The sequence below is a fragment of the Bubalus bubalis genome, chromosome 17 (genome assembly GCF_019923935.1).
Source record: "Bubalus bubalis isolate 160015118507 breed Murrah chromosome 17, NDDB_SH_1, whole genome shotgun sequence".
Classification (NCBI taxonomy): domain Eukaryota; kingdom Metazoa; phylum Chordata; class Mammalia; order Artiodactyla; family Bovidae; genus Bubalus; species Bubalus bubalis.
The window spans coordinates 2,423,062-2,448,628 of record NC_059173.1 but is presented as its reverse complement, the minus strand read 5'-3'; the positions used below and the strand labels follow the sequence as shown (position 1 = coordinate 2,448,628).

The following is a 25,567-nucleotide window of genomic DNA, read 5'->3' as shown; positions in this document are numbered from 1 at the left end:
CTCTGCCTGGCCTGCCCCTGCCGTAACCTCACTGGACTCATGGCTGCAGCTCACGATCAGCAGAAAATGAAAAGTGTCAGCTGCGACTCCCATTTGCATGGTGGGATCGGATAAGCACTGCGTTGTCTAACAGCCTCTGTTTCTCTCTCTTTCTCCCTCCCCCCCCCTTTCTCTCTCCCTCCCTTTCCTGGCAATTTGATCACCTGTCATACTGCCCTTCTCCCCCCCACTCCCCACCCACATCCCACACCTGCCTGGTGACCTCACTACCTTCCTCCCTGTTCACACGAGGCAGTTCTGACGCTGTCTGCTCCCCCTGTAGTGCCAGGCTTCTGTTGCACAGTTGGTGTGGACTGGAAGTCACTCACGACTCCCGCGTGCCTCCCCCTCACCACGGACTACTTCCCCGACCGCCAGGGCCTACAGAACGACTACACGGAGGGCTGCTACGATCTCCTCCCGGAGGCTGACATCGACAGGTCGGTGACAGAGAGAAGGTGCCTGGCTTTTGCTTCTCCCAAGACTGGTTTGCAAACCTTCAGTTTCACGTACCACCACGGAAGGGCTCACGGGGATGGAGCTGAGGACTGGGAACTCTCTCACTGTGCTCCTGGAATGTCCTGTGAACACCGTCTGTCTTTTCAGGAGGGATGAGGAGGGCGTGCAGATGACGGCCCAGCAGGTATTTGAAGAGTTCATCTGCCAGCGGCTCATGCAGGGTTACCAGATCATCGTTCAGCCCCGCGCACAGAAGCCCAGCCCTGCTGGCCCACCGCCACTCAGCAGCAGCCCACTCTACAGCCGGGGTGAGGTTCCACTGCAGACCCTGAGTTTTCTCCTCTATTCAATTTGTGGAAACAAGTTCTTAAGATAGTAGGGAATACATACACTTAAAGTCATTGTTTTTCAACACACATTTTTTTTGATCTAGTAATTTCATATGTTTATGTATATATATTCATATGTTTATGTATCCTGATAATAACATATTAATGCATCTATATAATGGCATATTTATACAGATATTCTCTGCTATATTGCTTACCCATTTTTTTTCCCTTAAAATTTTTTACTTTATACAAGAATTAACGTCTCCTCCAAGTTCAGACTTATCTTAAAACTCTCTTTAATCTCCAGCTCTCCTTTTAAGGAAGCGGGTATGCCTAAGTTCAGGAATGTTCCAGCCTGGCTTGAGCAGTTCCTTGGGTCCCAGGCGGCTGAGCAGGGGCCGAACTGTCAAACTACAGGGTGAATATTGCTGTCCCAGAGGCCTGGGTTTATTTCGTGCACAGTGCCTGACACAGTAGGTCCTCTAATGTTACCTGAACCTGAAGTTTATGCTTGTTCTCCCCTCCTTCCCTATTCTTGTCACTGCAGCTCATTGCAGTTCAGTGACTGGAAGCCAAGATGGGTCATCCACAAGTGGCGGAGGCTAGTGAGTACAGAGACTCAGTGGTGCTGGCTGAGTTTGAGCTGGGCTCTGGAGGTCTCCCCTGAAACAAGTCCAGCAGCGAGAATTACATGTGGGGGCCTGGAACCAGAGAGCGGCGGTCACTTCCTGGAGCCATCACTGAGCATCTCTTCGTCCCCTGCTTCCTCCTTGTAGCTAATGAGCACCCCACCCTGCTCCCTAGACAGCCAGGACCAAACCTCAGGCCAGCTTTGGTTCCATTAAAGCTCCTCCAGTCAGAGGATCAAAGAAGCATGGACCTGTCAATGGAGGCTTAGTGGTCCTTGCGTCCAGGGCCCATTGTTCAGCATGAAGCTTTGGGTTCCTCTGGGTTTTTTCTAAAAGCCTCTTGTGATATGTATCATGTGATGCTGCCTTCTCATATTATAGACTCTACTAATAACCTTCTGATTGCTAGGATAACTTCAGCTTCGTCTTATTATCTTCCACCATGGAAGCAACCGTGCCTGGTATAGGACAGCATGGATCTATGAACTTACGATGGTGTTCATTCATTCATTCATTATGTCATGCATTCATTATTTCACACATTCATTCATTATTTCACTCACTCATTTTATTCGTTCATTCCTTATTTCACTAATTCATTTGTTCATTAGTTCACTCATTTTATTATGTCACTCATTCATTCACTCATTATTTCATTAGTTCACTCATTCATTCATTAGTATTTCTGAAGCTCCTGCTCTATAGGACAAAATAACATTAGTCAAACTATGAAATACAATGCCATGTTATGATAAAGACCATGAAGGAAAAATCAAAATGCTTGCCTGAGAGTATTTAATATGGGATTGGATTTGGTCTGGAGAGTCAGGGGCAGCTTCTTGAGGAGGTGATGTTTGAGCTGCGACCTGAAACACACGCAGGAGTTTTTAGTGTGAGAGGAGAGGAGTGGAGGGCAGAGCACGCTAGGCAGCAGGATTAGTGTGTGCAAAGGCCTCATGAGACTTTATGGGCACCTAAAAGACAAGTGTGGGGAGTACCACAAGTAAGCCAGCAACATGGCCAGAGACATCAGGACACCCAAGCTGCACAGACCATGTGAAGGATTTTGTTCTTATCCTAAACACAGTGGTATTAATTCCCTTTCCATGTTAGTGGTCCCATCCAGGTTGCCTTTTCCCTGAACAGGCACTTTATAAGGTGCTACTGAAAATACAAAGATGAACAAGATTTGGGCCCTGGCCTCCTGGAACTTTTACTTTGTCGGGAGTGAGACCCACACCCACAAGGAGCTATATCCAGGGTAGAATTCACCATTGATGGGGTCTGATAGCTTTCTGAAGAAGGTGGCACTTGATGGTGACCTTAAACAATCTTTAGGAATTTGATGGTGAGAAGGCAGAGATGAGATGGAAGAGAAGGCAGAAGAAACAACAGGAGCAGATGTTTGGAGAAGGAAATTTGAGCAAATAAATAAGTGGTTCCTTTGTTTTTTTGGCGGCACTGCATGTGGGATCTTAGTTCCCCGACCAGGAATTGAACCCATGTCCTCTGCAGTGGAAGGACAGAGTCTTAGCCGCTGAACTGCCATGGCAGTCCCCAATAAGTGATCCTTTAAGTCTGAAACATGGTTTAGCAGAGTGGGCGTCACGGGCTGGGTTGGCTGCCCCAGGGGCGAGGGTCTCAGATGCCAGGGGGCAGCTCATGCCTGAGAAGGGTGGAGTTCCATTTTAGTCAGTTAACATCCAGCTTAGAACTTCCCTTCACAGAGGACGAGGCATCAGGTCATTCAGCCTCGAGTGTATCATCCGGATGCTGTCGGTACCCCTGACTCCAACCCCTTGCTGTCTGGCTCAGTAACAGAAAAATCTTCCACCTTCAGGACTTCTTTTTTTTTTCCAACCAAGAGTTATTTCTTTTCCACGAAATTGTCAAACTGAAAGTGTTGCCTCTTTTGTCTCTCCTTTTCTGAATCTATGTGGAAGAGAAGCAATTGCCTTTTAAAGGAAGGACCCTCAACCAGATGGAGGAAATTCTTCTTTTCCTTATTAGGCCTTGTGTCCCGAAACCGCCCGGAAGAGGAAGACCAGTACTGGCTGAGCATGGGCAGAACCTTCCACAAAGTCACACTGAAAGACAAGATGATCACAGTGACCCGCTACCTTCCCAAGTGAGTCCTGGGGGTTTAACATTTTCAGCTTCTGTCCTAGATCATGTCCACCTACCAAGTGATGTTTATAACACATACTGTCCACATACTGAATTACATGTATATTCAAACCGGGGAGACTGAGTGAGTAGTTGTTGTTTTGGAGTTACTATTTTGTTTCCCAGGGTTTGTTTTTTTTAATTTTTATGTATTTATCTTTGGCCCCACTGGGTCTTCATTGCTTTGCAAGGGCTGGTTGAGGCCAGCAGGGGCTGGGCTGGTGTCTGGGCTAGTTGCTCTGTGTAGGCCTCTCACTGCAGTGACTTCTTTTGTTGCAGAGCACACGCTCTAGGTGCTTGGGCTCCAGTAGTTGGGGCACATGGGCTTAGTTGCTCAGCTGCATGTGGAATCTTCCTGGACCAGGGATCCAACCAGTGTCCCCTGCATTGGCAGCGGATTTCCACGCACCACCAGGAAAGTCTGCTTTCCAGGGTTGTGTTTTATGGTTGCAGTTCACCTATTTCTGAAAGGGATTTGATTCAGCTTACAATGTTTAGCATGAGTCTTAACACTCCAATTAAAAACAAAGAATATGATAGAAGAATAAGAAGGTTTCAGTTCAGTCACTCAGTCATGTCCAACTCTTTGCAACCCCGTGGACTGTAGCACACGAAGCTTCCCTGTCCATTACCAACTCCCGGAGCTTACTCAAAATTATGTCCATTGAGTCGGTGATGCCGTCCAACCGTCTCATCCTCTGTTGTCCCTTTCTCTTCCTGCCTTCAATATTTCCCAGCATCAGGGTCTTTTCCAAGGAGTCAGTTCTTCGCATCAGGTGGCCAAAGTATTGGAGTTTCAGCTTCAGCATCATCAGTCCTTCCAATGAATTCAGGACTGATTTCCTTTAGGATGGACTGGTTGGATCTCTTTGCAGTCCAAGGGACTCTCAAGAGTCTTCTCCGATACCACACTTCAAAAGCATCAGTTCTTCAGCGCTCAGCTTTCTTTCTAGTCCAACTCTCAAATTCATACATGACTACTGGAAAAACCATAGCTTTGACTAGACGGACCTTTGTCAGCAACGTAATGTCTCTGCTTTTTAATATGCTGTCTAGGTTGGTCGGAGAAGGCAATGGCACCCCACTCCAGTACTTTTGCCTGGAAAATCCCATGGACGGAGGAGCCTGGTAGGCTGCAGTCCATGGGGTCGCTAGAGTCGGACACGACTGAGCAACTTCACTTTCATGCATTGGAGAAGGAAATGGCAACCCACTCCAGTGTTCTTGCCTGGAGAATCCCAGGGATGGCGGAGCCTGGTGGGCTGCCGTCTATGGGTTCACCAGAGTCGGACACGACTGAAGTGACTTAGCAGCAGCAGAAGCTAGGTTGGTCATAGCTTGTCTTCCAAGGACCAAACTTGTTTTAATTTCATGGCTGCAGTCACCATCTGCAGTGATTTTGGAGCCCAAGAAAATAAAGTCTCTTACTGTTTCCATTGTTTCCCCATCTATTTGCTGTGAAGTGATGGGACCGGATGCCATTCATTTTCTGAATGTTGAGTTTTAAGCCAGCTTTTTCACTCTCCTCTTTCTCTTTCATCAAGAGGCTCTTTAGTCCTTCTTCACTTTCCGCCATAAGGGTGGTGTCATCTGCGTATCTGAGGTTATAGATATTTCTCCTGGCAATCTTGATTCCAGCCTGTATTTCATCCAGCCCAGCGTTTCTCTTGATGTACTCTGCATATAAGTTAAATAAGCAGGGTGACAATGTACAGCCTTGACATACTTCTTTCCCAATTTGGAACCAGTCTGTTGGTCCATGTCCAGTTCTAACTGTTGCTTCTTGCCCTGCATACAGATTTCTCAGGAGGCAGGTCAGGTGGTCTAGTATTCCCGTCTCTTGAAGAATTTTCTAGTTTGTTGTGATCTACACAGTTGAAGGGTTTGGCATAATCAATACTGCAGAAGTAGATGTTTTTCTGGTTTAAAAACTGAGAAATCTCCATTACCAGCCCCCTGAGATGAGTTGGTCACTGTGCTTGAATGCCAAGTATACTGAGAAAGAAAAGGTACAGAACAGTTGGCGGATATCCTTGTTTGGACCTTTGTTTTTCAGGTACCCGTACGAGTCCGCCCAGATCCATTACACCTACAGCCTCTGCCCCTCCCACTCCGATTCAGAGTTCGTCTCCTGTTGGGTGGAATTCTCGCATGAGCGACTGGAGGAGTACAAGTGGAATTACTTAGATCAGTACATCTGCTCTGCCGGCTCCGAGGACTTCAGGTCAGAGAGCCCGAGTTGGCTTCCTCCCATCGTGGCCTGCCACATGTCTGTAATCTAATGCCTCTGTCCTTCCTCCTGATTGTAAAATGAGGACATTTTTAGGAAAAAAAAAGTGGAGGGAAAAACACATGTGGATTGGGTTAAAAACTCAGTGATGAAATGGACGGGGACGATTACACAGCAGCGTGAATGTGCTGAGCGCCACTGAATGTGCTCTTCAAGATCATTATAATGCTAAATGGTGTTACATGTGTTTTACCATATGGAACAACAAAGAGCAAAAAAACCTGGTGAAGATGTGCCCTTTGGTGGAATGTCCGTGCTCTTCACATCTTCCTGAGTGCTTGTTACTTTTTTTTTTTCATTGAGGTATAGTAGATTTATAATGTCACATTAATTTCTGCTATACAGCGAAGTGGTTCAGTTATATATATACTTTCTTTTTTTAATATTCTTTTCCATTATGGTTTATCCTGTGAAAGTGAAAGTATAGTCACTCAGTTGTGTCCGACTCTTTGCAACCCTTGGTCTGTAGCCCACCAGGCTCCTAGAATACTGGAGTAGGTTGCCATTCCTTTCTCCAAGGGATCGTCCCCACCCAGGAATCAAACCTGGGTCGCCTGTATTGCAGACAGATTCTTTACCATCTGAGCCACCAGAGAAGCCCCGCCATGGTTTATCCTAGGATTTTTAAAAGTCTTTTTTCAGCTTTATTGCGGTATAATTGACAAAAATAGTATATATGTAAGGTGTGCAGTGTGACAGTTTCATGTAAATGTACATTTTTTTCTTTTTTTTTTTTTAATTGGAGTATAGTTGATTTATAGTGCTGTGTTAGTTTCAGGCATCCAGCAAAGTGAATCAGTTATACACATACATTTGTCTACTCTTTTTTAGATTCTTGTCTCATATAGATCATTACAAAGTATTGAGTGGAATTCCTTGTGCTGTACAGTAGGTTCTTACTAGTTATCTATTTTATATATGGTGGTTTAGTCACTCAGTCATGTCTGACTCTTTGCGACCCCATGGTCTGTAGCCTGCCAGTCTCCTCTGTCTGTGGGATTTCCCAGTCAAGAATACTGGAGTGGGTTGCCATTTCTGTTTCCAGGGGATATTCCTGGCCCAGGGATCGAACTCGGGCCTCCTGCATTACAGGCAGATTCTTTACCAACTGAGCCACCAGGGAAGCCCTATTTTGTATATAGTAGCGTGTATATGTCAATCCCAGTCTCCCAATTTGTTTCTCCCCACTCTCTTTCCTCCTTGGTAACTGGTTAAGTTTGTTTTCTACATCTGTGATTCAATTTCTGTTTTGTTCATTTGTACCATTCTTTCAGATTCCACATTTAAGTGATGTCATATGATATTTGTCTTTCTCTGACTTACTCCATCCATTATGATAATATCTAGGTCCCTCCATGTCACAGTAATGGCAGTATTTTGTTCTTTTTTTTTTTAATTGGAGGCTAATTACTTTACAATATTGTGTTTTTTGCCATATATTCACATGACTCAGCCATGGGTGTACATGTGTTCCCCATCCTGAACCCCCCCTCCCACCTCCCTCCCCATCCCATCCCTCAGGGTCATCCCAGTGCACCAGCCCTGAGCACCCTGTCTCATACATCGAACCTGGACTGGCAATCTGTTTCACATATGATAATATACATGTTTCAATGCTGTTCTCTAAAATCATTCCACCCTCGCCTTCTCCCACAGAGTCCAAAAGACTGTTCTATACATCTGTGTCTCTTTTGCTGTCTCGCATATAGGGTCATCGTTACCATCTTTCTAAATTCCATATATATGCATTAGTATACGGTATTGGTGTTTTTCTTTCTGACTTACTTCACTCTGTGTAATAGGCTTCAGTTTCATCCACCTCATTAGAACTGATTCAAATGCATTCTTTTTAATGGCTGAGTAACATTCCATTGTGTATATGTACCACAGCTTTTTTATCCATTCGTCTGCTGACGGACATCTAGGTTGATTCCCTGACCTGGCTAGTATTTCGTTCTTTTTTATGATCATAAGCTATAGAATATAGTTCTCTGTGCTGTGCAGTAGGACCTTGTTGTATATGCATTCTCTCCATAAAAAGCTTTTCTTTTTCTGATGTCTTGTTTTTAACTTTTCATTTTTATGTGTGATTTATGGTTGTAATGATAAAAGGCTGCCATGACACTGGGCCTGGGCGCACACAAGCACTCCAGCGTCTCTGGGGTAGAAGGGAAGAGCAGCCTTGGAGGTCTTCCCTTGGAGCCTGCAACCTCAGATTGGCACGTGCTCCCAGGCAGATGGACCCTCCACACCCCACTCTGGAGGTGGGGGTGGGGGTGGGGTTGCTGAGATGGATGCACCTCGCTGGAGGTGCTTCTATCACCGGCTTGGTCTCACCTCCACTGGCTTCGTCTCACCTCCGTCGATTTTCCCACTGTATCCCTCTGCAGCTTAATCGAGTCCCTGAAGTTCTGGAGGACACGCTTCCTGCTGCTGCCGGCCTGCGTCACCGCCACCAAGCGCATCACGGAGGGAGAGGCGCACTGCGACATCTACGGGGACCGGCCGAGGGCCGACGAGGAGGAGTGGCAGCTCCTGGACGGCTTCATCCGCTTCGTGGAGGGCCTGAACCGCATCCGCCGGCGGCACCGCTCGGACCGCATGATGCGGGTGAGGCCCCGGGGCCCCTCGCGGGCTGAGCCGGGTGTGGGCTGCAGGGACCGCCTCTTCTCGCGTCAGCAGCCCCTCCCCGGCCAGTTCTTTACCCCACAGCCGCCCAGAGATCATCTTCAGTCCAGCAGAGTGGGTTCTTCTTCAGTGCAGGATGAAGTGGTTGGTGGTGGGGGAAGCGGGGGAAAGCTCCCCACCCGAAGACAAAGCCCTCCATGAGCTCCCCGCAGGGTTCCCGGCGTCAGGCACAGCTGCCTGTGTGCCCTGGTGCCGGATTGCTCGACAGCAGCCATGTCACTTCAGTCACTTGTAGAGTTTTCCCGCACCCTTGGGCCTCCTTTCAGTGACTCACTCCCCAGTGAGGGTGCTGAGGCTTGTAGCGGTGATGGGAGGATGTGTCTCAGGACACCCAGCTAACAGAGGGCTGATCTGGGATGATTCGGCCCGTGTGCACGCCTGTGTGACTGTGCACACAGGTCTGTGAGTTTTATAAACATAGCTTCATGCCACCACCGTCACCGCCACTGTCAGGACACAGAATAGTTCCATCACTCCAAGGAAAGCTCTCCCAGCACCCTTTAGAGTCACACTATCCCTCCATCTCTAACCCTGGTGGACACTGGTCTGTTCTCCATCACTCTACAGTTGTCTTTTCCAAATATCCTATAAATGGGATCATACAGCACATAATCTTTCCAGGCTGCGTTCTTTCCCTCAGCATAACTTGGGATTCATCTAACTTGTCACTTGACTCCACAGTTCATTCCTTTCCATTGCTGAGCAGTGTTTCATCATCAGTTGTGTTTTTACTTTTTGTTTTTAACCTCAAGTTCAGCTGTCTTCTGTACACAGCATCATTTCCAGGAGAGCTGTGTAGTGGAAAGAACCTTGGTTTTGGAGTCAAGTCAACTGGACATGGAACAACAGACTGGTTCCAAATAGGAAAAGGAATACGTCAAGGCTGTATATTGTCACTCTGCTTATTTAACTTATATGCAGAGTACATCATGAGAAATGCTGGACTGGAGGAAGCACAAGCTGAAATCAAGATTGCTGGAAGAAATATCAATAACCTCAGATATGCAGGTGACACCACCCTTATGGCAGAAAGTAAAGAAGAACTAAAGAGCCTCTTGATGAAAGTGAAAGTGGAGAATGAAAAAGTTGGCTTAAAGCTCAACATTCAGAAAACTAAGATCATGGCATCCAGTCCCATCACTTCATGGCAAATAGATGGGGAAACTGGAAACAGTGGCTGACTTTATTTTTCTAGGCTCCAAAATCACTGCAGATGGTGATTGCAGCCATGAAATTAAAAGAGGCTTACTCCTTGGAAGGAAAGTTATGACCAACCTAGACAGCATATTAAAAAGCAGAGACATTACTTTGTCAACAAAGGTCCGTCTAGTCAAGACTATGGTTTTTCCAGTGGTCATGTATGGATGTGAGAGTTGGACTATAAAGAAAGCTGAGAGCCAAAGAATTGATGCTTTTGAAGTGTGGTGTTGGAGAAGACTCTTGAGAGTCCCTTGGACTGCAAGGACATCCAGCCAGTCCATCCTAAAGGAGATTAGTCCTGGGTGTTCATTGAAAGGCCTGATGTTGAGGCTGAAACTCCAATACTTTGGCCACCTGATGTGAAGAGCTGACTCATTGGAAAAGACTCTGATGCTGGGAAAGATTGAGGGCAGGAGGAGAAGGGGACGACAGAGGATGAGATGGTTGGATGCCATCATGACTCGATGGACTGGGTTTGGGTGCGCTCTGGGAGTTGGTAATGGACAGGGAAGCCTGGTGTGCTGCGGTTCACAGGGTCGCAAAAAGTCGGACATGACTGAGCGACTGGACTGAACTGAACTGAACTTCACTTTTCTGAGACTTAGTTTCTTTTTCCATAACGTAGATGTAACATTGTTTACTTCCTCAAACTGTGATAAAAGTAAAATGTAAGTAAACCGCCTCAAAGAGACAGTTTGAGTCTGACAGCTACTTGGGACTTTTGGTTTGGTAAAAAGTTGTTTCCTGGCATTTCCAGCTCCTGGATCTCATCCTCCCAGACTGTACTAATGGGTTCCCAGAACCTGAGGCACAGCGGACAAAGCAGCATCTGATGGCCTGTTTCCTTCTCTCTGCTCTAGAAAGGGGCCACCATGAAAGGCTTGCAGATGGCTGGGCCCATCCCCACGCACTCTCTCGAGTCGGCCGGCCCCCCGGTTGGGAAGAAGGGAACCTCAGCTCTGTCTGCCCTGCTGGAGATGGAGGCCAGTCAGAAGTAAGTGCCCGGTGGAGGGAGACACCTCCATGCCCCATAGGCCCAAGTGCGGTGAAATGTTGGTGCTGTCTGCCAAGGAGCCAGTAATTGACAAAAGACAGGCAGGTGAAAAGAAAGGTTAATACATGGTAAGTGTTGAATGTCATGAAATAGGCCAGAATTTATGAACTTGTAGTCTGGAGCTTGATTTGAAATACATGTACAATTGTTTTTTTTTTTTTCCCACAATGTTTGTTTTTTTTTTTTTGTTAGTGGGTTGATTTTTTGTTTGTCTTTGTTTTTAATAGACTTTTCTATTTTTAATCCAGTTTTAGGTTCAAGGCACAGTTGAGCGGAAGGTACAGAGGGTTCCCATATGCACCCTTCCCCACACAGTATCCGCGTCCCTCACTGAGCAGCCCATTTGGTGCAACTGATGGACCCAAAGTGCACTGTTTATTTACATTGAGCTTCACTCTTGGTGTTGCACACTCTGTGGGTGTGGTGGTGGTTTAGTCTGGTCATAATTCGTGTCTGACTCTTTGCGATCCCATGGACTGTAGCCCACCAGGCTCCTCTGTCCATCGGTATAAACTTACAATGACACATAGCCACCATTAAAGAGTAGTTTCTCTACCCAAAAAACACAGAATATTTTTAGAATATTTGAGCAATATTTGAACAATTTTTTTGTTTGTTTGAAGAGTTCATATAAAAATCTTGACTTCCGGGGCCTGGTGGTCCAGTGGTTAAAACTCTGTGCTTCCACTGCAGGCGGCATGGATTCAGTCCCTGACTGGGGAACTAAGATCACACGTGCTGCACAGCCAAAATACATAAATAAGTAAATAGTAAAAAAAAAAAAAAGACCTTAAAAAAATCTTAATTTCTTAGTGAATTCCTATATGAAAAAATAGATAAACATATACCTACATGACACGTGGTTATATGAAAAATATAGATAATGTCATAGAAAGATATGTGACATATAACATGTAGTATTTGCTTTGCTTGAGCTAGTGGAGACTCAGTTAGCACTGGGCCCCGTTCGAGCCTGGCCGCGGTGGACGGGCTGGCCCTTTAGGTGGGCTTGTGCCCTGGTTCACCGTGGAGCCAGCGCAGCCTCTGTGCTTGGGCTTGACTTGGTCCCTCAGTCCACTACCCGACCAGCTTCTCTAGGCGTTAGTGAGTGTGGTCCCTTCATGAAGAGCGGGCGCTGCAGCTCTCAGGACCCCAGAGGGATCCCATCTTGCTTTGGGATGTGGGATTTAAGATGTCTTTGTAGGAAGGGATGCATTTATTCCTGGGGAGGTGGGACTTGGGGAAAAGGAGAAGACATTGCCATATGCCTTAACCCCTCCCCCTCCACCCTTCCAGCCAGATCAAGTCCCCTCTGCGCCCCCCGGTGTCTATCCAGTGGGCTGGGGGGTTCCGAGCTGTGCCTGCAGGAGCCCACATATGTTGAGCTTTCAGAAGGTAATGTGAGCGAGCTTGTGGCCCAGCGGGAGATACAATTGCAAAGACAGCGTGGGAAGTCAGACTCGAAGCTGTTCCTACATGTTCCCATAGCAAGAGCGGTCGTTTGAAAGTTTCTTTATTTTAATGTAAAATTTCAAACATTAAAAAAAAAAAGTAGATTCACATAATAAATCCCCGTTTACCCATCACCCAGATTCAATGATTGTTAACTCAGGGCCAATCTTGTTTCATTTATATCCCACTTGCTTCTCTTCTTTTTTATTTCTTACAAAACTCCAGACATCTCATCTCTTCCTCTATAAGATTTCAGTGTGCATCTCTGAAAGACAAGTACTCTTAAAGCCGTAATATCATAATTCACCTAAGAAGTCACAGCAGTTCCTTAATATCGTGAAATATTAATGCAGCATCTTTGGCAGAAGTGGTGTTTTCAGAGATGATGGGTCCTGCATATTGGAAGGCCTGGTGGATGGTCTCAGGAGGCAGAGGCCTCACTGGTCCAGGCGATAGGCAACAGAGGCTGGAGGCGAGGATGGGGTAGAGAGAAAGGGATACAGTGGGGAGGGAAGAGAGTGGCCAGGGTGACGGTGGGGGGGCGGGGGCGGACAGATGACAGGCAAAGCTGGGATAGGTTAGGCCCATGATTGAGGGTGCTGGGGCCTCCAGAAAATCTGACCCAGGAAAGACCCCACAACTCTGCCTGCAGATTGTCCCTTAGCTAATCACAGACCTTTCCTGCTGGAAAAAAAGAACAAGGAACATATGTTGCTGGGAGGGGTGTGAAGCTGGGGGTGGGGGAGTCTTATTTTAATGTGTCAGTGAGTCATTGTTCCAAGCGCTCCATGGAGCCTCTTTCTGCTCAGATGGAAAGAGGAGGGATGCCTTGGGGTGACAGTGTCCCCTAATGTGTGGGGGGCGCTCAGCTGACCCCATAGCAGGAGGTAGAACAGGGCGCCCTGAGATGTATTTTCCCCCAGATGGCTGCTCCCGGGCGACGTGGTGCCTCTTCTCAGAGCTGGAGGCCGAGCAGAGCGAGCCAGGCCTTTATGTAATGTTTGCTCACGTGGCATTTTTTACCTTGTGCTTTTCTTTATTTTTTGCTACACCAAGCAGATCCAGTTTTATTATGGAAAACTGTGTGGCAGCAGTATGAAGAAGAGCTTTAGAAGTTTCACCTGTAGGCCTGCCGTCTTATCACGTGTCTCGGTTTCCTCCGGTTCCCCTGAGTCTTTGCCTGGAGGCGCTCACATGGCGTCAGGCTCTCGTGAGAGGCAGGGGCCACGGGAGAAGGGCTGTGGGCAGTATGGGCTCCGTGGCTTCCGTTTGATGGAGAGAAACTGACATCAGGGAGTCAGAGCAGGGAGCGATCCCACGTGGCAGTCATCGTGGCCTCTGGGAAGAAGGCAGCGTGTCCCATACGTGTCTCGTGTGGGCGTGCACAGCACAGCAGTTTTTTTTGGTGGCATCCCCTCCCCTGAGCTGTGGAGCCTCCAAGGGCAAGGATAGGTCCTAGGTGTCTCTGAATCCCCAACCCCTGGTCCATAGGTCAGCACATAGATTGCAGCTCAGTACACGAGGGTTGTCACGTGCATCAGACGAAGGAACACTGGGGCACAGCCAGGGAAATGGCCATGGCTCCCAGGAAGCATAGGAGGACATCCCAGTGGGTGTGTGTGGACGAGGCCCAGAGGAACATGCCATGATGTGATGCAGAGACGGCACGATGTACGGGGCTCAGGCAGAGTTGAACTTTTAGTCCGCTCTTCATATATGAATCACCCTTCAGAGTAGCCAAGCGATTGGTGTGGGGAGGTGTCTGTCTCTCCAGTATTCAAGCTAATGGGTCCAGAAGGAGTGCTCGAACATTACCACGTGTGGGCTCCTATGTGCTTACAGATCTAGCAGAGATCACCAGTGACCGCTCACATCGCCAGACGCCAAGGCCTCCAGATAGAAGCACACAGCATGCTTGAGAAGTTCCTGCCCATCAAGCCTAAATGTGCTCAAACCTCTAGATACAATTTCTAGTTCTCAGGAAGTGCTGGGCGCAGAGGAGCGGGGTAAACAATAAAGGGATGTGATGAGCACATCCAGATGGTAAATTTACAAGACCAGTGAGCTCCTTTCTCCCACAGATAAATTGCAGGATATGGAGAGATGAAAAGAGCTTCTGGCTCAAAGGATGCTCGAGAGACATGACTGACTGCAGCGTAGGGACCTTAACTGCATCCAGCAAACACACTGTAAAAAGTTTTTTTGGAGACAATTAGATAAATAATGATACTAGGAAATTTTTAAAAATTTAAGTGTGTTGATGGGATTGTTATTCTTTTATTTTCTTCTAGAGATGCAATACACACTGAAGTGTTTACAGATGAAATAATAGCATATGTGAGTTTTGCTTCCAAATAATCGGGGTGGGTAGGTATAGATGGGACAAGATTGGCTCCATCATAAATGATCCTGGGGTCCAGGTAGATCATGGGTTTGATTACATTATCCTGTATTTTCATATGGGTTTGAAAAGTTTCCATGATAAAAGCCAAAAAGAGAAAGTGTAGCAGGTTACTATGGAAACCAGTTTTTAATCTCCGATATGAGTTCACCTCACCATCAGTAACAGACGTGTCAGAATTGAAGACGAGAGAAACGTCACGAATTGGTTTCCCAGGGGAGGGAGGGGGCAGAGGACTGAGGGAGAGGCCCCGCTGCAGGAAAAGCCCCTGACGCCTCCGGTCTCCCCCTGGAAGTGAGCCGGGTTAGACCAGGGCCAGGCGTTTACACCCTTTGGTGATGGGGCTGCCTGGGGAGGGGCATGGGCCCCCCCTGGAGGGCTGCTGGGGGGCCGCTGGACAACACGGCAGCTCCTGATGCAGTGCGGCCACACGAGGGTCTGAGCCTCACAGTGCCCACCATGAGTAGGGTGTGTCACGGTAACACCAGAGCATTTAAGACTGGGATGTGAGCCTCCTGGAACTTACCAAATAAAGATTCAGTGATACTTTAAAAGTCTAATTTGGGGGCTCATTTGAGTTACAGTTTGTTATTGCTTAGTCGTTAAGTCACGTCTGATTCTTTTTGTGACCCCGTGGACTGACCCATCACCGACTCAATGGATGTGAGTTTGAGTAAACTCCGGGAGTTGGTGATGGACAGGGAGGCCTGGCGTGCTGCAGTCCATGGGGTCACAGAGTTGGACGTGACGGAGCGACTGAACTGAACTGAACTGAATGGACTGTAGCCCACTAGGCTCCTCTGTCCATGGGATTCTCCAAGAAAGAATACTGGAGTGGGAAGCCATTCTCTTCTCCAGGGGATCTTCCCAACCCAGGGATCAAACCCAGATCTCCCACATTGGCAGGTGGATTCTTTACCACTGAGCCACTTGGGAAGCCCTAAGTTACAATGATTCATGGTTTATTTTAGTATGGAAAAGAAATTAGAAAAATAAATGTGAAAGTAGGCATTTGTGGACTCCAGAACCAAGATGGGAGGAGATGTCATAAGAAAACCATAGTTGTCTTGTGTCTGAGATAATGCCTGTTATGTGCGTGGCTTTTTTTTAGGGGGTGGGGAGGGATTAAGTGTGTGCATTTGCAAGATTAACAAATCTTCAAAATGTGTGAAGAGTTGACACGGTCCACCCTATTTAGTTGTGCTGAACGGTAACACAGCCCTAATTTTCAGAGTGTGCTTCTGGTGGTCTGTTTAATAAAAACTGAGGAAAAGCTCTGTCCCAGAGAGTTGAAAGCATGGTGTTCACGGATGGAGTGACTCAAACCATGTCACTTGCCTTTTCAAAGGAATACGTAAACCCTAAGCTGTGCCAAGATACTTTTATTTACTCGTTTATTTTTTGGCTGCACTGTGTGACATGCAGGATCTTATTTCCTCCACGAGGGGATTGAACCCACATCCTCTGCATCTTAACCACTGGACCACCAAGATGCTTTTAAAATTGAGCTATTTTCTGATTTTCGGTGGCAGCTGGCAATCATTCAGGACAGTGAATGAAATTAAGGGCACCACACAGGGTCTGAGGAGAAACAAAGAGAAAAGCGTGTTTCAGAGATGAGGGCCACAGAGCAGCCTTCGGCTCGTCGTGGCTGACGCTGGTCCTTGCTCGGGCTCTGAGCAGAACCGCCTGTGTGTGTTTCCTCCTCTCAGGTGCCTGGGAGAGCAGCAGGCAGCGGCACACGGGGTCAAGAGCTCCGCCCTGCCGGCCGAGAGTGGCGGTGTAGCCATGACTCCCACCTACGTGGACAGCCCGCGAAAGGTAAAGGAGCCCCTCGGATGGGCAGGGGGCCAGCCTGTGCACTCAGGGCCTCGCCGTGGAAGGTAGCAGACAGCCCTCGGAGCCAGAACCAAGTGTGCTGAGGAGTTGGTGAACCCTTGGTAGCATCACTGTGTTGACGGCGGGACTTGTAAGGAAGCTGACTACCTGAGGAAAGCAGGTGTATTAGTCAGGTTAATTGGGTCAGTCAAGCCTGAAGGTCTGGCTTGAGCTGTGACGCTGGCCTCTGGTTTCCCTTCAGCTCCATCCTCAGCCCTCCCTGGTGAGGGTAAGAAGGGATGGGGGTGGGTGGGCGGGGGGAGGATAGAAAACAGCTGAAGCAGATTCCAGGAGAGCTCCCTCTTTGGTGAACGAAACGCCCATCAGTCAGCATAGACTCCTGAGAAGTAGTCAGACGGGAGTGTCCTGGGAGACAGAAACCAAAACCTGGGACTTTGGCCCCTGCACAGGATTGGCGAGTACAGCAGAGGGGCTGAAAACTCCACAGGGCAGGCTTGTCCTGCCTTCGAAGACCAATAGGTACAACTCTGTCAGCTCCTTCTCCCCAGAAATTCAGAACCTGAGATCGTTCTCATGTGGCCACACGTTCCCTCATCTGGTTTCTCTCACTCAGAGACTAAGCAGATTCAGTAGGTTTTTTTATTTTTCAACACTGTGGCCAACTTATATATCCATCTGCCTATTTATTTATTTTTCTACCACATCATGAAGATTTCCCCATCTCATTATTTCTCCAAAGCATGATTAAAAAAAAAAATCACTATATAATATTTCATCATGTGACTAGACCTTTATTGGTTTAAAACAACATGTATGTGGTTTCTGATTTTTAAAAAGTTTTTGGTAAGTATTCCGTAAGGTTTTTATAATTATTCTGCAGTGTATCACAATTTCAAATAATGCTGCAACAGCCTTGCACATAACTATTTGATCACATCTGATTATTTCTTCAGGATAAGTTCCTAGAATTAGATGACTAGGATGGAGGGATTGAAATCTTGAGAAAAGTAGCAGCCAAGGCTGCAGGCAACTTGGGGAATTCATAGACCTGAGACGGCAAACCTTAAGAAATATTTTAGTCTTTGTGGGCTGAGAGGCAGGACCCAGGTTATCGTGTGGACTCTTCCTCCACCATTTAAAATTTGAAAAGCTCGCAACTCACAGACTGGAACAGCCAGGGGACCAGATTTTTTTGTAGGCTGTTCTGCAAGCCCAGCTCTGAGACAGTGGCTCTGGGTCCAGTCCCCAGTGGAGTCTGTGTGTCAGGAACGACCGTCAGTGAAGGAAGTCTTTTCGTCTGTCTTCAGGTGCCTCATGTCAGCATCTCCACTTCTGTGTACTCTGGCAGAGGAGGGGTGCAAACAGAGCACGGGACACACAAGTGCCTGTGCTGTCCCCAGGACTAGAAGCTGTGTGGGGACCGAACTGAGAAGTGAGAGCTTACAGAACCACAAGGATTAGGGTTAACACATGCCAGTGACCAAATGGGAGACTGTTGTCCACAGCACTCCCCTTATCATCTGGCTAGACAGTGAAGTCCACACAGGTGGCCATGGGTCTGCCAGGTGTAGATTTCCAAGTGGTCCAGGGGAGGCAGAGGGGTCAGGAGACGGCCCCCACTGTCTCCAGGGAGACTCCTACATGTCAGGACGTGTGGAGGGTACCGGCATCCACGTTTCCGCCGCTCATTACTGGAGCTTGTCGTGGCTGGTGGGCCAGGATAGCAGTCCTGGTAAAACAGACAGTGAAATGCTTCAGTGATTCTCCTTTTAGAATTAAAGAAAAGTTGTAGGCAAGCAGAGACCTTCAGTGTATAAAGTGCTACTTCCAAATTTCAGTGATGACATAAAAAGTGCAAAGATTTTGAAGAGACAAGAGGATATGTCTTGACCTTAAGAAGGAAGGAGGGAGGGAGGTGTGATCGGAAAAGTTCTCTCTGCCGTTTATGTTTCAAGTCCACGGCAACCTGAACCCTGCAGGGATGGCGGGGAGGCCACTCCAGGAGCTCCTCCTGGTGAGCACACACGTGTCTGACACTATAAATGTTTCAGCAGCTTCGTGGTGTCGTTACACAACCAGTAGAGGAGAAGGTACTGCTGCTTCTGTGTCCCTGGTTCGCTTGGAAAATTTAGCAAGAACTTTTCCTGCATTGAATCCTTTTCTCCCATCTGCTGCTGTGTTTAGTAATAGGTGGAAGCACAAGCTTCAGGTGTCCACATATCACCCAGAAGCCTGGGGGTCTCCCCACCAGGCCAGGACCCTGCCCCCAGTCCTGCCCTGTGCTCCCACACACACAAGCTGCCCTGCGGCCTTCCCGTCCCCTCGGCATGGGTCTGAAGGACGTTCAGAGCAGGCGTCCGAGCTTGGCTCTGATGAGACCTGAGGTGCTTGGACACACCTTCCCCCAGGTGCTGCACCTACATGGCTGGGATGCTGTGCCTAGAAAGGTGTGGGTTTCTGCTAACGCTTTGCATCTGGATATCTTCCTCCTGGGTGGATGGGTCTCTCTTTCTCTCTCTCTCTCTCTCTTTCCCCTCATGTGCCCTTCTTTCTCTCCTTCCCTCCTTGTTTTTGTTTTTTTCTTTCGTCCCTTCCTCCTCCTGCAATGGGTCACCGCTGGGCCACGTGCCATCCTCCACCCCCTTGCACCTGCCGCCGCTTCCTGCCGCTCTGACCTCAGGACGGGGCCTTCTTTATGGAGTTTGTCCGCAGCCCGCGCACAGCATCATCCGCCTTTTACCCGCAGGTCAGTCCAACCCCAGGGCCCTGCAGCCCATGCATGCCTGTCTGTCAGCTGAAGCCTTGATCTGGCCTTCAGCTTGGTTCTGAAAACACCTGGAATTGGGCTGAAGCCGAGTTTGAGGGGCAGTTGAAATTGAATTTGATCTTGGAGATGCAGTACCTTCTGTTGGTGGCAACCAAGGGGTATCAGTGTCCCCGTCTTTGCCCACGTGGTTGCCACTGACTCAGTCACATGGTAGTATCTTCCCCTTTAGGTGTTTTTGTCCATATGATGTAGCAACCTGACTTAAAGGTTGAACTCTTATTTTTTTTCCTGGTAAGTGTCATAAGGACAGGGGAAGTTTTATCTTTTTTAACTTGTTATTTTATATTGATTAACCATGTAATCATACAAACACTAGTCTGGCCCACCATCTGCTTTGTCAATAAAGTTTTATCAGAACACAGCCACACCCCTTCATTCACATCATTGATGGTTGCTTTTGTGCTTTTTCATGCAGAGTTGAGCAGTTTCAACAGGACTTATAGCCCAAAAAGCCTAAAATAATTACCATCTGGTCCTTGACAGAAGATATTTGCCAACTTCTGATTTAGAAGATAACTCTTTAACCACATCCTGGTGTGGGCTGGTGGTGGGGTTCTGACTCAGGAGTGGTAGACAAGAGATAACCCACAGAGAGGCCCAGAAGGGGCACCTGTGCCAGAGAGCTGGGTCTGGTCCCCTCCATTAGCTTCTAACTTAGTTTCAGGGCGTGAAACCTCTTCCTAAGTCTTGCTGGTTGAGGGCAGATGGTGGTTGGTAATTGCAAGCTGCCTCTTGCTGCGTTTCTTTGTGTATTTATGCGGCTGGCAAAGTCTATGTGGTCCTTTTTTTTTTTTGGCAATTTATTGAGCCTGATGTAGAAGAGCACACTGGTTCTTTCAGAACCAGGGATGACTTTGTCTCCCAGGGGACCTTTGGTAATACCTGGAGGCATTTTTGTCACAGCTGGAGCGGAGGGAGATGATAAGGGGGTCGTGGCTAGCGTCTGGTGAGCAGAAGCCAGGGATGCTGCTGAGTGCCCACAGCGCACCCGGCGGTCCCCACAACAAAGGCTTCATGGGTGCTCAGGCACTCTTGCGACCCCAAGGCTGTAGCCCGCCAGGCTCCTCTGTTCATGGGATTCTTCAGGCAAGAATACCGGAGTGGGTTGCCATTTCTTCCTTCAAGGGATCTTTCCGACTCAGGAATTAAACCTGTGTCTCCTGCATTACAGGTGGGTTCTCTACAGCTGAGCCAGCTGGGAAGTTCCCACAACAAAAGCTTATCTGACCCCTAATGGCAGCAGTACCGTGGTTGAGATGCTCTGTTTTATTTAGGAGTGATATTTTTTTTATTGTCTAATAGAGTATCTGATACTATTCTTCTGGAAGTACTCGAGAACCCCGTGTGAGAGAGGCCAGGCATCTTGTATCTTGCCAGAAGCGCTCTTGAAGGCTTGCCCTTCTCTCCAGATGTCCGTTGTCCCATGCAGCCTCTCTAGGTGGGCAGGTCATCGTCCTGCCCGTCAGGCTGTTTAGAGGGAATGAGACAGAAAACCATGACATGAAGCAACACGTGCCAGCCCCAGGCGAGGGTCTGAGACTGAAAGTAGAGAAGGAGATTTCTGTTTGGGGACCAGAGTGAGTCAGGGAGCGTTTCACTAAGGGAGCAGCACTTGGAACACAGCGTTCGTAGCCCGCATTGGTGGGCAAGGGCGTCCTGGCAGGGCACACAGACAGGATTGAACACCAGGGTTGACTCTGCTGGAAATGCAGCCGTGGGTGTGGGGGGGTGTGTGCGGAAGCCCCCAGTTCTGCGAGTCGGGTCTCAGTCCGATAGCTTGTGGGGAGACTGGAAAGATATCAGGGTAACGGAGTGATGGGGTTAGAATTGTCCTTTAGGAGGGTGAAGCTGGAGCGCTCGCAGGTAGGGTGTGTGTGGGGTGGGGTCAGTGGGAGCCGGGTGGTTCATGGGCACATCTGGTGGGCTCTGGGAGTCAGCGGAGGGGAGGCCACAGGACGAGGCCTCTCCTTAGGGGTGAAGCGGGAGAAGGGAGCTTCAGGTGTGCCTGACGTGTGAACCTGGATAAACAAGAAGACTGACCGCACCCGGGACGGACGTGGGCGAGGAGGATAGGGCTGGGGGGCAGAGCTGCTTGTCTCCGTGCTGTCTCCCTCCTCCCAGCCCTGGGGGATGACACCAGCTTCTTCACTCCTCCTCTGGGGGTTTTCTTTAGTGTAAACCTTGTGGTTTGAGTCAGGTGCTGGTCTGGGGGGTTCACTGTGCACAGTGGCCTCCCATGGCCTCCGTTTGGGGTGCATGAACTCCCCCTACTCTGATGGAAGGGGGTGCATGCCTGGTGGGGGGTGGTCCCTGGATGCTTTAGCTCTTCCCCCAGGGACCAGCAGGGACTGGGAAGGAGAGGGACAGGAAGGACCGTACATGTGAACAGCCTGAAAGGTTTTTGGGTTTTGGCATTAACTTTTAAATCTCCTGCAGGTGTCTCTGGACCAGACGGCCGCCCCGGTGCTGGACGGCAGCAGCTTGGGGGTGAGCACAGGCCAGTCTGTGGACAGGGGCAACAGCCAGACCTTCGGGAACTCGCAGAGCTTGGGGGAACAGGGCTTCCCCTCCGCAAACTCCAGCGATAGCGGGTGAGACTCAGGATGAGATTCAGGATGAGACTTGTGCTCCTGGGCGGTGGGGATGCTCTGACCTCAGAGGCCGCAGAGGCCGGGGGTCTGGATCTCGGGCCGGAGTTCTAACTCGGCTACGAGTTATGTCTGGGAGCCCAGACCAGTCAGTCCTCACTGGCACCTTCCGACGGGGCTGGTGGTCCGTGCCCTGCCCTCCTCACAGGCTCCTGTAGAGACACCACATCAGGTGCTGTGCGGGATCTGGGCTCGTCTGGCCTCTAGTGTCTCTAGGCCCACGTCCCCACCAAGCCCGGTGGACGCTTCAGCTCCGGGGCACAGGAAAGGCATGCACGTTTCTGCTTCCTTGTCGCTCACGAGGGTAGAACAGCAGGTTCTCTTCTGCTTTTGGAAGAGGAACTGGGAATGTCTAGGCTGGAGAAGGCCGGGACCTACACGAATCAGAACGCCTGGCTGAATTACAGAGAACACACTCCATCTCACGGCAGAGAGCCCCAGGCAGCTGGTCCTGCCTCAGGGAACCAAGCTCTGCCGCTGATGATGTTCACACGACGGGGTGGCCTCTGTCCAAATGCTTGTCACAGGGACTCAGGCATTGGAAGGAAGTTCACTTCCAGGGTCTTTCTTTAAAGGCTCCTTTAACCCCTGAGGTTCTGAAATGCTCTGGTGGGTCCTGGACCCACCAAGTAGGAAGAGGAGACCAAGACAGGGGCACCCAGGGAGGGGGTGGAGGTTAAGGAGCTTCCGGATAAGCCCCAGGTTTGGTGTGACCTGTGCCTGTGTGTCCTGTGCCCAGGGACCTGGGTTCAGTTGCTGAGTATTCAGCATCTTTATGATCCGTCATATCGTCAAGGAAGAGCTCGCGCAGCAGGTGATGGATAGCTCTGGGCACTGGGAGCAGGCAGATGGGATTCAAATGTGGACCCTTGATGCCTCCTGGCTCTTTGACCTTCACCAGTTCTTTTTTTTTGGCCGTACCATGTGGCATGTGGGATCTCGGTTCCCCAACCAGGGATTGAACCTGTGCCTCATACATTGAAAGCTCGGAGTCTTAGCTACTGGACTGCCAGGGAAGTCCCCTTCACCAGCATCTTTCACGTCTCCAAGTTCAAAAGGGTGGCTGTTACTGTTGTGTTTAGTATCTTTGACTGCTTTGGACTTGGTGGGTGTCAGTCCTTGCTCAGTATTTTACACACGTTAACCTCTCAGCAACCCTGGAGGACAGGAACAGTGTCCCTCCCAGCTTATAGATGGGGAAACTGAAGCCAAGGGAAACCAGAGGCCCTCCCACTGGTGGTGATGACCATGGGATTCTGGCCCCCGTGCTCTGACCACAGTACCTGGTGCTTCTGTGCGTGCTGAGTTGCTCAGTCGTGTCCAATTCTGTGACCCCCTGGACTGTAGCCCACCAGGCTCTCCTCTATCCATGGGGATTCTCCAGGCAAGAATACTGGAGTGGGTTGCCATGCCCTCCTCCAAGGGATCTTCCCAGCCCAGGGATCGAACACTCGCCTCCTGCAGCTCCCACACTGCGGGCAGATTCTTTACCGCTGAGGCACCAGGGAAGAAGGATGTGGTGTGTGGGAGGCCCAGAGCTTCCCTCCAGGGAAATATCTTGGAAGTGGTTGGGCCTGACATAGATTATTCAAAGGGGAGATGCTTGTTAAAGGAAGCAAGTTAGGACACAAAACCACTTTGAATTCTTTTTTTTTTAAAATAAATTTGTTTAATTGGAGGATAACTATCTGTAACTGCTTTACAGTGTCGTGTTGGTCTCTGCCCTGCAGCCACGTGAGGCATCATAGGTGTACCCAGGTCCCCTCCCTCCTGAAGCTCCCTCCCACCCCACCCCTCTAGATGGTCTCAGAGCACCGGGTTGAGCCTTCTGTGTGACGGAGCACCTGCCCTTTAGCTAACTAAGTATCTCACATGTGGTACTGTGTATATTTCAGTGCTACTGTCTCAATTCATCCCACCCTCTTCTGCCCTCGCTGGGTCTGTAAGTCTGTTCTGTAGATCTGAGTCTCTGTTTCTGCCCCACAAATAGGTTTATCAGATCAGCCCAACCAGCCCAGCTTGAGGGCAGCCATGATGTCGTATATAGTCCCTGGGGGACACGGGGACCCAAGGATGGGGTTTAAATACATATCTATACACACACACACACACACACTTATTTGGAAAGGGCTTCCCTTGTGGCTCAGATGGAAAAGAATCTGCCTGCGGTGTTTAATCCCTGGGTTGGGAAGATCTCCTGGAGAAGGAAATGGCAACCCACTCCAGTATTCCTGCCTGGAGAATTCCATGGACAGAGGAGCTTGGTGGGCTACAGTAAATGGGGTTGTAAAGAGTTGGACATGACTGAGCGACTAACACACACACACACGCTTTGGAAGCAGGATAGCCCCGCTGAGATATCCCTAGGATGTAGCTGTCCATACTTTGCTTCAGTGTCTTCAGTGTCCAGATCATCCTGGCTTCCTTCTCTTTTTGCAGCGCTCAGCAACTGGCGGCCAGCTCTCTGACATCTTCCTCCACCCTGGTGGAGATCCTGGAGGCCATGAAGCACCCCTCGTAAGTGGCTGAATGCAGGGGGTCAGAGGATCCCGTGGCATGAGCCAGGGTGCCGCTCAGGCAGTGGGGTTTGGTGGGTTTATACCTGACTCCTCAACAGCTGTGTGGCCTTGGCCAAGTTACGTGACCTCTCTGAGCCCTGTTACCTTGTTTGTAAAGCGGGACTACAGTGGTTGAGTCACAGGTATTCTGAAGGCCAAGTCTTCCCCTCCCGCTTCTCCTTTCCCCCGTCACACCTTCTTATCCCGCCACAGGGATTTCTCTGGGTCTGGGAAGAGTAGGGAGAGATTGCACTGTGAGAGTCCTCACTTCAGTGGGGGAATCTCTTCTTTTTTTACCTTCTCTCTCTCTTTGTTGCCTCCTTGGAACTCAGGACAGGTGTCCAGCTGCTCCCTGAGCAGAAGGGCCTGTCGCCGAGCTGCTTCATCAGCGCGGAGGTGGTGCACTGGCTGGTGAACAACGTGGAGGGGGTACAGACGCAGGCCATGGCCATCGACATCATGCAGGTGAGACCACGGGGCGGAGAGGGGCCATGGCCATTGACATCATGCAGGTGACACCACGGGGCGGGGAGGGGCCGACCGATGCCTCACGGGCCCATCTTGCTTTGAAAGGCACTTCTATACCTGACTTAAACGTTAGGCAGGATCTGCCATGTGCACTGAGGTGTTTTGGGCAGAATCTATACTTCTGACCCTCGGAGGGGAGTCCCTGTGAAAAGTGCCCAGGCAAAGCCTTCTCTCTGCCTCAGCGCCTTCCTGGCTCCCTGCTCTTCCCAGAGCACCGGGAACAGCCGAGTGTGGTCTGTCTGCATCTCATTCATCCTCTGCCCTGACCGGGCCCCTTGAGAACAGGGCAGCTCCGACCATGTGTTTCCACGACACCAGTGCCCGAGTATTGCTTGGCATGTGGTAGGCACTGAGGCAGCCCTTGCTGAATTTAATGACATCGTTCGGAACTGGGATTAAACTCGAGAAGTGGGCAAGGGAAAGGTCAGTGCACACCGTCCTGTCCACACAGAGGCCC

The 25,567-nt window shown here is 49.3% G+C and overlaps 1 protein-coding gene across 10 annotated transcripts in view; it reads left to right on the top strand.

Annotated features, from left to right (window-relative positions):
• DEPDC5 (DEP domain containing 5, GATOR1 subcomplex subunit) overlaps positions 1-25,567 on the top strand; it is a 72,760-nt gene that overhangs the window by 35,957 nt on the left and 11,236 nt on the right. Inside the window, exons 26-37 of one of the 10 annotated variants that reach the window (XR_006545458.1) lie at positions 296-479; positions 646-806; positions 3,470-3,587; positions 5,682-5,849; positions 8,306-8,525; positions 10,664-10,797; positions 14,601-14,646; positions 16,423-16,531; positions 19,230-19,295; positions 21,813-21,967; positions 24,464-24,541; positions 24,915-25,047. Coding sequence is in view for 7 of the 10 variants with exons in the window: in XM_044929883.1 (XP_044785818.1) it covers positions 296-479; positions 646-806; positions 3,470-3,587; positions 5,682-5,849; positions 8,306-8,525; positions 10,664-10,797; positions 16,423-16,531; positions 19,230-19,295; positions 21,813-21,967; positions 24,464-24,541; positions 24,915-25,047 (1,526 nt within the window). In the remaining 3 variants the exon portion in view is untranslated. Of the gene's footprint in view, positions 1-295; positions 480-645; positions 807-3,469; positions 3,588-5,681; positions 5,850-8,305; positions 8,526-10,663; positions 10,798-11,105; positions 12,792-14,600; positions 14,647-16,422; positions 16,532-19,229; positions 19,296-21,812; positions 21,968-24,463; positions 24,542-24,914; positions 25,048-25,567 lie in introns of those variants that run through there. The other 9 variants (XM_044929884.1, XM_044929883.1, XR_006545459.1 and 6 more) reach the window with 9 other exon arrangements.